The sequence below is a fragment of the Psammomys obesus genome, unplaced genomic scaffold (genome assembly GCF_907164565.1).
Source record: "Psammomys obesus unplaced genomic scaffold, mPsaObe1.curated_primary_1811, whole genome shotgun sequence".
In the NCBI taxonomy this organism is placed as follows: Eukaryota; Metazoa; Chordata; class Mammalia; order Rodentia; family Muridae; genus Psammomys; species Psammomys obesus.
In genome coordinates this window covers 17,479,279-17,491,398 of record NW_026596046.1, presented here as the reverse complement: position 1 = coordinate 17,491,398, position 12,120 = coordinate 17,479,279, and the positions used below count along the sequence as shown (strand labels likewise).

The window sequence follows — 12,120 nt, the reverse complement described above, 5'->3', positions numbered from 1 at the left end:
AAATAAATAAATAAATAAATAAATAAATAAATAAATAAATAAATAAATAAATAAATAAATAAAATAAAAAATAAAAAAAAGGAAAAAGGCTGGATGGCCCCGTAGTTAGAGCACTGGCTGCTCTTCCAGAGGACCCTGGTTCAGTTCCCAGCACCCACACGGTGATTCACAGCCCCCCATAACTCCAGTTCCAGGTGCTACAATGTCCTCTTCTAAACTTCACAGGCAATAGGCATGAATGTGGAACACGTACATACATGAAGACAAAACATTCATACGCATAAAATAAACCTGAACTTTTTTTAAAAAAAAGAAAGAAAAGAAAGGAAATAAGAAAGAAAAACCAACATCACTGCTGGGTGCGGTGGACACCTGCAGTCCTAGCACTTGGAAGGTGAGGCAGGAGAAAAAGGGGTTCAAGGCTAGCCTCGACTACAAAGCAAGTTTGAAGTCAGCCTGGACCCTATCTCATAAAACCAAAGGAAGGGAAATGTAACCTTATATAAAATTCCCTTCTGCAACTCTTCTTGGCAGGCTCCCTGGACTCTGGGTGATCTCTGTGGCTGCCACAAGTCAGGTGGCCCGGAGCCCCACACTGTCTGAGAGTCCTGAAGCGTGTCTGCTGTTTGGATATGGATAAGGAAAGAACCCCCTTGATGTTCCAAAGTGTCTCAGTTAGGTCAAACCTAAACTGTCTGGTTACTCTAAGGACAGTGTCTTTCTCTCTTCCAAGACTGACACTGCCCTTCAGGCAAGTCAAGGTTTCTGAAGGCTCTAATTTACATTAGGAACAAACAAGTAAACAAATGACTAAGTCCACGTTAAACTCCACAGGATACTGAAGTGCTTCTTCCCCAAGGAAGAGAAGACGACAGTATGATGACGTCACTTCAGGCACCTTCCTTCAGCAGGACACCATGCTGGAAGGTCCAGAGCTTAGAAAAGAAGGGCCAGCCCGCACCACTATTTAAACTTACAGGGAAGAAAATTTAAACCATTGAGCCCAGTGTCAATGTCAAAATACGTAGTGTGATACTTCCGGGGAAGAAGGGTGCTAAGTTCTTGGGAGACTCATCCTCCCACAGAACCCAGTCACCTTATGGGGGCCAAAGCCACTATTCTTGTTCCTTTTGCGTGATTTAGAGGAGACTCAAAAAATAAAAACAAACCTGTATTATCTCTGTCTTTGACTCGAGACCCAGCTCACAGGACCACTGGCTCTTGACTTTCTGGCCATAAAATCCTAAACATGAAAACAAACTACAGGGGCCCGAAGGGCCTGCGGCTAGGAAAGCACTGCCCAGCTCATTCCTAGGTTGTAGGCTTAATCCTGTCATGATCTACTTTGAACGGGGGTCTCACGTACTCAGCCAGAGGCAGAGAGAAGGAACACAGAGCTTCCTGACGTACTGGCCTAATCGCAGCCCAGGCGGAAAGGTCAGATTCCAAACCTGGCCTGGATAATCAGCCAACATGTCTACCGCTGTGGTGTTCCCATGTTAGATCAGACCCTTTTCTGGCCTCCGTGGGCAGCAGGCATGCATGTGGTACACTTACATCCACGTAGTTAAAAGACTTGTCCGCATAAAAGAAAAAGACAAATTTTTTTAAAGGGCTAAAGTATATTGGAATACAGCATGTACTGCAATAAAATATGCCTGTACTAATTTTAAAAATTGATTACAGGACTGGGGAGATAGCTCAGTGTTAGAACACTTAAATGTGTATGAAACCATGAGTTTGAGTTATACAATGCATGCATGCACACACACACACATACACACATACACAGAGACAGACAGAGACAGAGAGAAAGACAGAGAAAGACTGAATACTAAAGCCATAGTAGCTTCGAACTGGAGGTACATGTCCCATACAGACCCGCTAGAAGGTCAGTCCTGAAGGTCATGCTTCTGGAAAGCCAGCCCTCCCAAAGAAGTGGACTCTATGGCCCACATTTGATCTTACTGCTCTCCGGTACCCAGTACTGCTGTATTACTGATATCCGGTCTCTCTCAGCTCTGTCCACTAGATAGGCAAACCTCATCTGTTAGCCTCTGAGACGCTCAGGTTTTTACCCTGTGCGGTGGTTCCTTAGCAGATGGAAACCACACAGTAGAGGCAGGAGATTAAGAAACACTCTATTTGCACCTGTTAAAAACTAAGACCTGTTTCCTGTACCTGAGAAGCTTGCCAATGGAATGATGAACACTTTCTTTTGGATAAATCCAGCAAATAACCTTAGATCGACTGTGGCTATGCGCTCCTCGTGTGCCCAAAGTAACAAGCTCTTCTTTAGGGTCCTGAAGGCAGCGACCAGACTCTCAGCTGTGTTCCACTCCAGATACTGGAGGATAGCGGACAAATGAAATGCACACTCCAAGAACCAGCCCCTCCCTCCCCCCCACTTCTGAGATGCTCTTGGGATGTCCTGTGGTCTCTGGTTCTAAAAGGCATCTGATGGAAAGCCGTTTCTGCTTAGCGGCTGCCGACGCATGGAGAGGCGGCTTCAGCCTGCTGTTCAGGGGCAGGGACTCCAGCAGATTGCTGGATAGTCTACGTTTAAAACCTAGGTCACCTGCACATCAGCTCTGTCATCCACAGCTAGTCATTCAGCCTTGCTTGGGCCTCAGTTTCCTTAGCTGTCAAAGAGGACATCTGACTTAATATGGCATAGGAAGTACTTAGGAGAGTTCCCAGCACACGGCACATGCTGTGAAAGTTCCAGTCACTAATAAAAATGCCCCCATCACCAAAATGAGATACTTTCAAATGCTCCAATAACCTTGTTTCTCCATACACTACGATTCTAATGAATAGGACCCCAAATAGGAGAAAAGTAATAGAACAAAAGTGGTATTAAATTGGGACTAAGGCTCATACACTGGTTCTGCTCCTCTGGTCACATGGCGAAAAGCAAGGCACTCAGCCTCCCTAAGCCTGTTGTGAAGTAAGGACTCCAATTAATAGCTGTCTCAGAGGGAGAAAGAATGAAATGAAGAAATATACAGAATTTCACAGTTTGGCCCTCATTAGTGTGAGATCAATGGAAGCTGCTCGACAAGGCTTTCCTTAATGAATTATCCTCCACAGGCAACACCCAAGAGCCTAAGAAGGTGTCATCACCCACTTAGGAAAGTCTTCCCATAACGATAGCTGCTGGCAAGCAGCGAGTGCTTCCATGTTCTGGAACCGCTGAGTTCCAAACTGAAAAATAGGGGAAAAGGTCTTTCATGCTCTCCCTGGGGTACTGCAGAACGGGCAGAGGACAGGGCTCCTGTCAATGCCCTCTTCTGTTTTCTCCTCAAGTCTTCAAAGAGACAAAAGGGTTTTCACAGTGGGGGGAAGCCTGACCTTGGGTCTAGAGAGGTGAGCTTTTCACCAGGGAGAAGTCACATGGCTGCCAGGCACGCCTGCCTGAGGTTATTCTCACCTGCAGTGATGCTTTACACCCACACACTATTTTTCATACCCACTAGCAGAGTCCTCAGCCAGCACTCAGCGGTCTCTGAGGGAGTGCGTGTCCTAAGGCCAAGCAGGACTCTGGGCACGGGGAGTCACGGCACGGGGAGTCACAGCACGGGTCACAAAGGCTGGCTCTGCTGGAGTGGACTTTGGGGACAGAGAGACGAGCTAAACACATTGATAGATGTATCCTTTTAAAAACTGGGAGAAACAGCTGGGCAGTGGTTGTTCACGCCTTTAATCCCAGCACTTGGGAGGCCGAGGCAGGCAGACCTTTGAGTTTGAGGCCAGCCTGGTCTACAGAGAAAGTTCCAGGACAGTCAAGGCTACACAGGGAAATCCTGTCTCAAAAAACATGGAGAAGGTTTAGGGGCACTGGATAGAAGACTGGGTAGCATGGGTGGGGTCTCATTACTCGAGAGGAGAGGAGTCAGTGAAAGGCTCTCAAAGAAAGTTGACATCTTGGTAGAGACTCAAATGATAGGAGAAGCTAAGCTAGGAGAAGGGGGTGGGGGGGAAAAGGGACTTCCTGGAGATGAGCAGGCCCCGGTCACTCTGGCTCTCACAGACTGCTGGGGCCCGTGCCTGGCGCTAACATATAGTCAGGGTGAAGCCGAGAAGTCTGACTCCTGGGCTTGTGGCATATCCTGGGGATCCAGAGAGATTCCCACCCCCAATGCCTCAGCAAGTTACTCCTCAATGACGGCTCATTTAGGAATCTGGGAAAAGTGAGGGAAGGGGATTTAAAAGAGATATAAGAGACACGTCAATTGCAATATATGGACTTGATGTTCTAAATCTGATGGAAAGCCGTTTCTAAACTGATCAACCTGGGAAGGGAGAAACAGGGCAGAAGACACTTGGGAGAAGTGAACTGCTCTTGTGTGAACTCACGTGGTGCTCTTTTAATTGAGATGATATATTGTGCTCATGTTTTGGCTATGAGATAAATGGTGTCCCCCCAGATTCACATAATGAAGCTCTAGCATCCAGCACCTCAGCGTACCAGTGTATTCAATGGTGTAATTATGTTAAAAATGGGGTGGTTCGGGCAGACCCTAACACAAGACTGTTGATTATAATGCAGAGATGTGCCCCACCAAAGCACAGATAGAAGATCATGGAGATGGACAGCAAGATGGTGGCCTTCTACAAGCCTTGGAGAGAGATCGTAAATCCAGACCCTTGGTTCTGTAATTGTGGGAAAATAAGGTTCTGCTGGATATGCCAGACGTGGCACTGTTGTTAGTCCAAGCAAGTGAAAAGTTTACAGAGTGTATCGTGGCACACTGAAATAGTCGCAGATGAACTAAACAGCTGGCTGGCACTTGCTTTCAAATAACCTTAGAGAGACGATGTGGGAAGGGGGGGTGGCTTACAGAAGAAACAAGACTGGTTAAGACTGGCTATGAGCTGCTGTGAGTCTGGAAGGAGGTGCTGGTTTGCGGGAATTTATCCTGGGTTCATTCTGCTCTCTCCACTCTGAAATTTTCTACAATACAAAAGCAAACCAAGATCTAACACAACACAATACAACACACACAGTAACAATAACAACAAGCTGAAGATTAAATAAGAGAGGAGAATTATGTGTGTGGCTCTGAAAACCTCGGCCATACCACAGGCTCCTAAGTTGCTGGGCCCCGGCTTTGGAGTTTTTTAAAATTTCGCAGGGGGAGTTCTGCCGATTAATCAGTTGTATGACCATTGAGCTCTGCAGGAGACCAGAAGACTAAGTCTAAGACTTTAAAAACACCACGTTCCTGAAAGAGGAGAGTATGAAGCATCAATACAAAGTCTCAGATAATTTTCAAATTATAATTCTGATTAAAATTATGGTAAGCTGTGCTGAGAGTTGGGCCATGTCTACTCCTCATTCCTTCACTCCGCTGAGGTTAAGCTTGATGAACTCTGCACTTTAGCCAGGAATGATCTCTATCATTTCTAGGTAGAAGCTTCTAGAGCTGGGCTCTCTCTATCCCCTGTGAGGCTGGCCATGTTCTGGCTGGCTGGCGTCTACTCTTCAAACCTGGGCCTTTATATGAAGACAGTCATGATGGAGACCCAGGGCCTGGCTATGCCGTGAACACACAGAGGGAGCAGAAATACATCTCTGCTTTTGAATTGCTGGGCTTTGGGGATGCATCAGCTAGTCTATCCTGTCTGATATAGAAATTCAACATGGAATCTGACCAAATACTTCAAAAGTTCAGCTGAAGGGAAGAACAGGCCGGGTGACAGAAGCATAGCTGGAAGAGGCAGTGAGTCAGACAATGACGTCAAACACCAGGCTCTGTCAAGCCTAACGATGGTCTAAAACAAAGAATAACTGGCAATAGACATAAAACTCTACAGATGAATTTGTGCTGAGGTGAAAGGTAGCTAAAACACTTAGAAATTTAGTATACATGATTTATGACTTGATTAGCTGTGCTGAAGGTTTTTCACTTCTAGCATGTTTTTCGCTTTCTAGCTGTCTCCGTTTACCTGTTGAAAGTAACAAACCTAGGCTTCGCTCTAGTATATCAGGCCACTTTTATTAAAAGAGTACTCCTTGCTCACCAGTCCAAGGAGTCACTTATCAAAAATCAATTTTCACTAAAACAGCTGCTCAGAAACTACAGGCTCTCTCTCTAGCACCTTGCAAGTCCCCACAGAGCTGCTGGATTTCAATAAACCATCTGAGGTCTAGACTTTTATACCTCTTGAAGGTCATGTTTGTTTGACCTCAACACACTTAAAGATGGGTAGCAACAGCTAGACGATGTACTGACACGGGCCGGAAGAATAGCATAGCCACAAAGGCTACATCTCTTCTAGGTCACCTGTCTTTCTGGAAAGTGAGTTAAAAAAAGGATGTTGTTGAAGAAGAATGTGGAACTGAGGCTCCCTCAGCAAGGCCAGCTTGCCAGCTGTGGCTGGGCTGGAGCATCTGGTCCAGAGTCTGAGCTCCTGCCTGGGGTCTTGTCTGAGAGCACATTCCGCTTGGAGACTGCCCTGCTTCTTCCTTCTCACTGTGATCCCCAGTCTGTAATGCCTTTCATCAGGCCTCCCTGTCTGCTGCCCAGGACCCTCTAGGGTTCTTAGAGACCCCGAGGCTATTACCAGCTGTGAGATGACTCAGAAGGTCAGAACAGCTGGATCTGGGCTCCTTTCTCAGCTCCTCTACTTACTGGCTTGATGGCCCTGACTAAATGGCTCCTTGCTGCACTTCAGTTTCTTCCTCCAAAATGTGTCACTGGGTTTGATGTGCTTGACAAGATTCCAGCAGCTTGAGACCAGCACATAGACTAGGTGTAGGTGTCTTCACTGGTGGCAGTGCCTACTACTCTTTTTTTCTTCTTTATGACAGGGTCTCAACTTCTAAATAGTCAAGGATGACCTTGAACTTCTGATCCTCCTGCCTCTGCCTCCAGATATTCATGTACAACCACACCTGGTTAATGTAGTGTTGAGGGTTGAACTCGGTGTTTCCTGCATGCTAGGTAGGCTCCATACCAACGAGCCACACCCCCAGCCCCCCTCTCGCTGGCATTTCTGATTTGTGTGGGTGCACTTGCTGCTGGATGCAGCTTCTAAGTCTCTGCTGAGCCTTGCAGCCAAGGCTCATGTCCTTATCTTCTCCTTATCCAGATGGCTTGCTGTCTCATCCAGGATCTTATAATCACTCCCTATTGTTTTCATCTGTGTTCAGAGTTGCCTAGTTTGGCTTTTCAGCGCCAGTTCTTCCCCCACACAGCACATGTCCCCATGCACCTGGGTTAAGTGGAAATCTGGATTTTTAGCTACATCTTGAGCTGCTGACCACACAGTGGGCAGCAGTGTCTGTACAAGGGGGTGTCTGAGGAATGGGAGTGAGTGCAAGGGTGCAAATGGACTTGGAGTCGTTTCCAGTGCAGTCCTATGCCTGCATGCATATCTGTCCTTTACCTCCCCCTTAACTGTCACCAATGGCAGCATGCATGACCCATAGGAGGAGATCGGACAATATGTCCAGTATGTAGGGGAAATGCTACTGCATAATTCTATCAGAAATCTACTTCAAAGATGTCATTAACGAGAAAAACGGCCAGAATTGTTGTTTCAGCTGCTCGAGGGGCTGAGAAAGGAGGATCACATACACTGAAGGTCCACTTGGCTACAGATCGAGTTCAAGGGCAGCCTGGGCAACTGGATGAGCCCGTCTCAAAATAAAAATGCAAAAGCGCCACGATTATAGCTTAGTGACAGGCAGCTTGCCCAACCTACAAAGGATTGTGGCTTCAGCCCCAGGGCTAAAGAGAGAGAGAGAAAAAAAATCTATGAACAAGATATTTACAGCAATATTATTTGAAATACTAAAAAACTATACATTCTATAACTATAACTGAACAGCAGTAACAGTCTTAGATTCAATAAAATGACTGCATAGCTTGACTATAAGTAAATTACTATTAGTGTACAAACTATGACTGCCACGAACAAAAACTATGTAAACATAGATAAAGCCAGAACAGAGAGTGAAGAATTAGAAACTGCTATGAAGGCAAGATTATAGAGACAATGTTCAGTTGCTTCCCATTACAACACATTTTTGTTTGCTCATATAGATGCATCTTCTTGTGTGTTTATTATGTATGTGTGCATATATAATCTGAAGGGAGAGCCAATGGGAATCAAGAGTGAACAGTTCAGGTTGGGCCTGGTGGTGTACATCTGTGATCCCAGAACTTAGGAGACAGAGGCAGGAGGATCACTGCAAGTTCGAAGCCAGCCTGGATGATGCTATAAGTTCTAGAATAGCCTGTGTTACCAAGTAAAACCTTGTCTCAAAAACAAACAAACAAACAAACAAACAAACAAACAAACATGTATTGGAAGTTTGGGCTTCTTTGTAAACTCAGTTATGCTATGTAAATATGTTTTTGTTTTATTCCCAAGTGTGGGGTTTTAATTGGGCTTTAGTTTGTCCACAGCTGTTGACTGTCTTGTGCAGGGCATGGCTTTTGCCAGCTGGTAATGGCCTTCCTTGAGCTCTAGGGCTCTGAGGATATAAATATGAGAGCAGAGAAGGAGAAAGCATGGCCTGTGGTGTTGGCATGTGGCAAGCAGCAGTTTGCAGAGACCAGAGACGGATGGTGTGGCGGTTTGGAGCAGACAGATGGAGAGATGCTTCGGGCACAGCGGCTTGGAGGAGACTACTGGCTGCGTTTGCTGTTGACGGAGATTGGTATATCTCCCAAAGACCCATTGACCCTAAACAGCAGGGAGAAGTAAAGGGGTCTGGCTACTCCTTTCCCCACTAAACTCTATCCCTCCTACTTAGGGTTGGGAGGTTGGGAGGGAGCTGGAGGCCTAAGCACCCAAATAGAACAGTTTAAAAATGAGCGCTACACAAACAAACAAAAGAGAAGAAACAGCTCAGAAGTAAGAACTTTGGCTAAGGGGGTTTCTACTAAAGTTAAGAAGCATTTGTGTAAAGCTGACAGCCTGTTCCTGTCCTCAAGGAAGCCGACACTCCAGCAAGCTGCCAGTGTGCAGATTCCTTTCCACTAACACTGAGGCCCCTCACTACTCCTTTACCTGTCTGCTAGAATCTGGAGGACAGGGTGTGGGGGTGGCAGAGAGAATGGCGTCAGTTCGTGCTCTCCCTGGCACCAGCGGCACTCTCGGACAAGTCAAGGACCTTCCCCCGTGACTCGCTATGAGCTGAGATGCATGCCCACCGTTCAAGGCAGAGAGCATCACAAATGCCAGTGCAAGCCGGGGGCCGTAATAAGCGTGCCCCATCATTGCTCGTGGATGTTCACGCATTCAATACTTACAACACAAAGCAGAAGGTTGGAGGAGCTGCTCGCATTCTGGGAGAACAGAAAAAGGTGCGGGTGGAAGGCTCCATTGGGCCACGCCCCATGCTTACCATAAGTGAACATGCGTGGGGAGGTCAGCTCAATGTTGGGCAGTGCTCCCAGGTGGTTTAGCACTGCGCACCGGTAACCATTTTTCTGGGCATAGTCAACAAAGGTTCGGATGTACTGCTTCTCGCTGTGATTGGCAATTCCAGGACAGATGACCATGGTGACGTCATCTACAGGGTGGAGAAAGAGATCCTTATGTAGCCATGAATGTGTGAACACTGACTTTAGCAGGGTGCTGGGGTGTTGAATTTTGGGTGATTCTCCCTCCTTCCACTCTTTCTTCCTCTCCTTCTCCCTCTTGAGAGAGGGTATCTCTTTATATTCCTGGCTGGAACTCACATAGATCCACATATCTCTACCTCCCTAGTGCTAGAATTAAAGGTATATGACACCATGCCTGGTCTGCTCTTTTTCATTTTTAGCCTGGTCTATTTTTCATTTTTAAAAGTTTCTGTTTATCTCTTTGCCAAGATGAAGATGTATTCTTCCTGAAATCGGGTAAAGAAGTCATAAAAGAAATAAAATAGCTCGTTTTCTTAGGAGTATTTCTTGGGTACAGAAATAATCACCTTCATCGATCTTTGCAGGGAGCCCGAGTGATGGAAAGTTATGGATAGGAAATAAAGAGTTGGTTTTGCCCTTTCTAACCTTCCTCCTGGGTACCAGCAGGGTCAGACTGCTTAAACTAACTTTCGTGATTTTTGGGTGGCGGTGTTATTGTTGTTGCTTTAAGACAGGGTCTCATGTGGCCCAGTCTGGCCTTCGATTTCTGATCCTCAAGTGTATACTACTTGAATACTTGGATTTCAGGTGTGGGCCACCACACCATGCTTCCGTTGTATGCTTAAGTGCTAGAAGTCAAAGTATTAGCAATAAGAGAAAGAAAACATTTAACTATGGCAGGGAAATCAGCGGAATCAACGTGCGCAAGATCAACTACAGTATTTATAAACATACTGTGAACTCCTTCCTTATCCATTTAGTCACTCCTTTTGTGACTGTTTGCTGAGAGCACATTCTCCTGGGTGCTGGGGATCCCTACATTGCAGCAGAGGGGCCCTAAACAGACACAGAAGTAGCTAGAGTGGCAGGTGCCATGAGAGCCTAAAGCGGGGAGGCATCATGGGTCTAGAGAAAGGAACCGTAACTGAGGGGGTCCACACTATCAGAGGAGGTGACAGCCGAGACCTGAGTGACGAGGAGGTAGCCATGTGAGGGTCTGTGGAAGAGCATTCTAGGCAGAGAGAACCTGTCGGCAGCTACTCAGCAATTCTAGTTACTCTGAACCAATGAGTTAGCACACATTTCCTGGAATTTGCCCATAAATAACGACTACACTCCTGTAACAAACTGGGAGTCTTTGAATAAGCAAAAAACCATGGTAGGGACTGCATTCAAAAGGATGCTGGCATTCAGCTGCACTTCCTCAGAAGGCTTCATTATGAAGCATTTGTAATGAGTGTTTACTGTATAGATGGAAAAGCACACTGCCAAATCCTAGCAGCAACGGAAATTGGAGTTATCTCCTGGATGAGTTGTCATTGACTCATGAAAAGTAAATGTGGCTTTAATGCACCCTTTTGTCCACGGAGATTTATGCACAAGGCAACTGAGAGCCTTTACACCCTCGTTGTTCAACAAATAAACCCACCCTACGTTGCTTTTCCAAGCACCAGTTTCCCCAGTAAAGGGCGATAGCATCACCCACCTCACTGGGTATGGGGAGGACGGAGACAACAGCAGATTTTACAGCAGTTAGAACTGTTGCTGACACTGACTGGGACCTGCGCTCCAGTCTCCAGGCTCCGAGCTCTTCCCACCATCCCTTAAAACAGGCTTCTGTACTTTGCAAATGGATCTCAATGTTTTACTGATTTCTGCTGCGTATGGACTAACAAGCACAGGTTAGAGATAATCTTGGTGACTTAGGACAATGGGTAGGGCAGGCATTTACACATCGTTCCCCACTGACGAGTGTTCCTCTCTCTCTAGGACGCTCAACACCAGGACCTAAAGTAGCTCACCTCCAACACAGTGCTCAGCCAGGGGCTCGAAGAGGTCGAATGTAGAAGTGGCTCCGTCTGACATGGTAATGAACTTGCGGTGCCCGTAAGGGTGTGGTGACCTCACCCTCCCCATCTTCCCATACAAGGCTGTCTGGATATGTCCACTTTTCCCCCAGATCAGTGGTGGAATGTATCTGAGAGAGGAGAGGAAGAAAAAGAGAAGTGGTCAATATCCTCCATATTTCTTGAACACAGGTACCCCACACATTCTGTATACCAACCATAAACACAATAGGTTTTTATCATTCTGTTTCATCTTTAGCTTTTTGCGACGCAGGGGATCGGGCCCAGGGCCTCATGCACGCTGAGTGAGTACTTTGCCACTGAGCTGAACATTTTTACCGCCTCATATCCATGCCACCATTTGCTCCTCTTCTACATCCATTAATGCCGCCTATACCAGATTAGCTTTAGAAACAACCACTATTTCAAATGTAGAGCATCAAGTAATTCAACCTGGGTTATTGCTATAACAGAGGGGAAAGAAAGCAAATAATATCCTTTGAATACATCCCATGTGACAAGGTTGGCCTCATTATTCCCAAATGAGCCAAAGTATACAAAGTCCTCACCTGGCACCCAGGCTCAGTAAATACTCACTTCTGCCACAGCTGCTGTGGCTACTTCATTATTTTAACCTTTTTGTTCATTCATACCTATCATTTCCCTCAGAACCAGATGGTTCTAGATGC

At 46.2% G+C, this 12,120-nt stretch overlaps 1 protein-coding gene across 2 annotated transcripts in view; it reads right to left on the bottom strand.

Moving 5' to 3' along the window:
- The window catches only part of Abhd2 (abhydrolase domain containing 2, acylglycerol lipase), an 86,375-nt gene that overhangs the window by 23,784 nt on the left and 50,471 nt on the right, over positions 1–12,120 (bottom strand). For both annotated transcript variants that reach the window (XM_055623101.1, XM_055623102.1), the window contains exons 4-5: positions 11,387–11,562; positions 9,365–9,532 (exon numbers count right to left, since the gene is read on the bottom strand). In XM_055623101.1, coding sequence (XP_055479076.1) covers positions 9,365–9,532; positions 11,387–11,562 — 344 coding nt within the window. The remainder of the gene's footprint in view (positions 1–9,364; positions 9,533–11,386; positions 11,563–12,120) is intronic.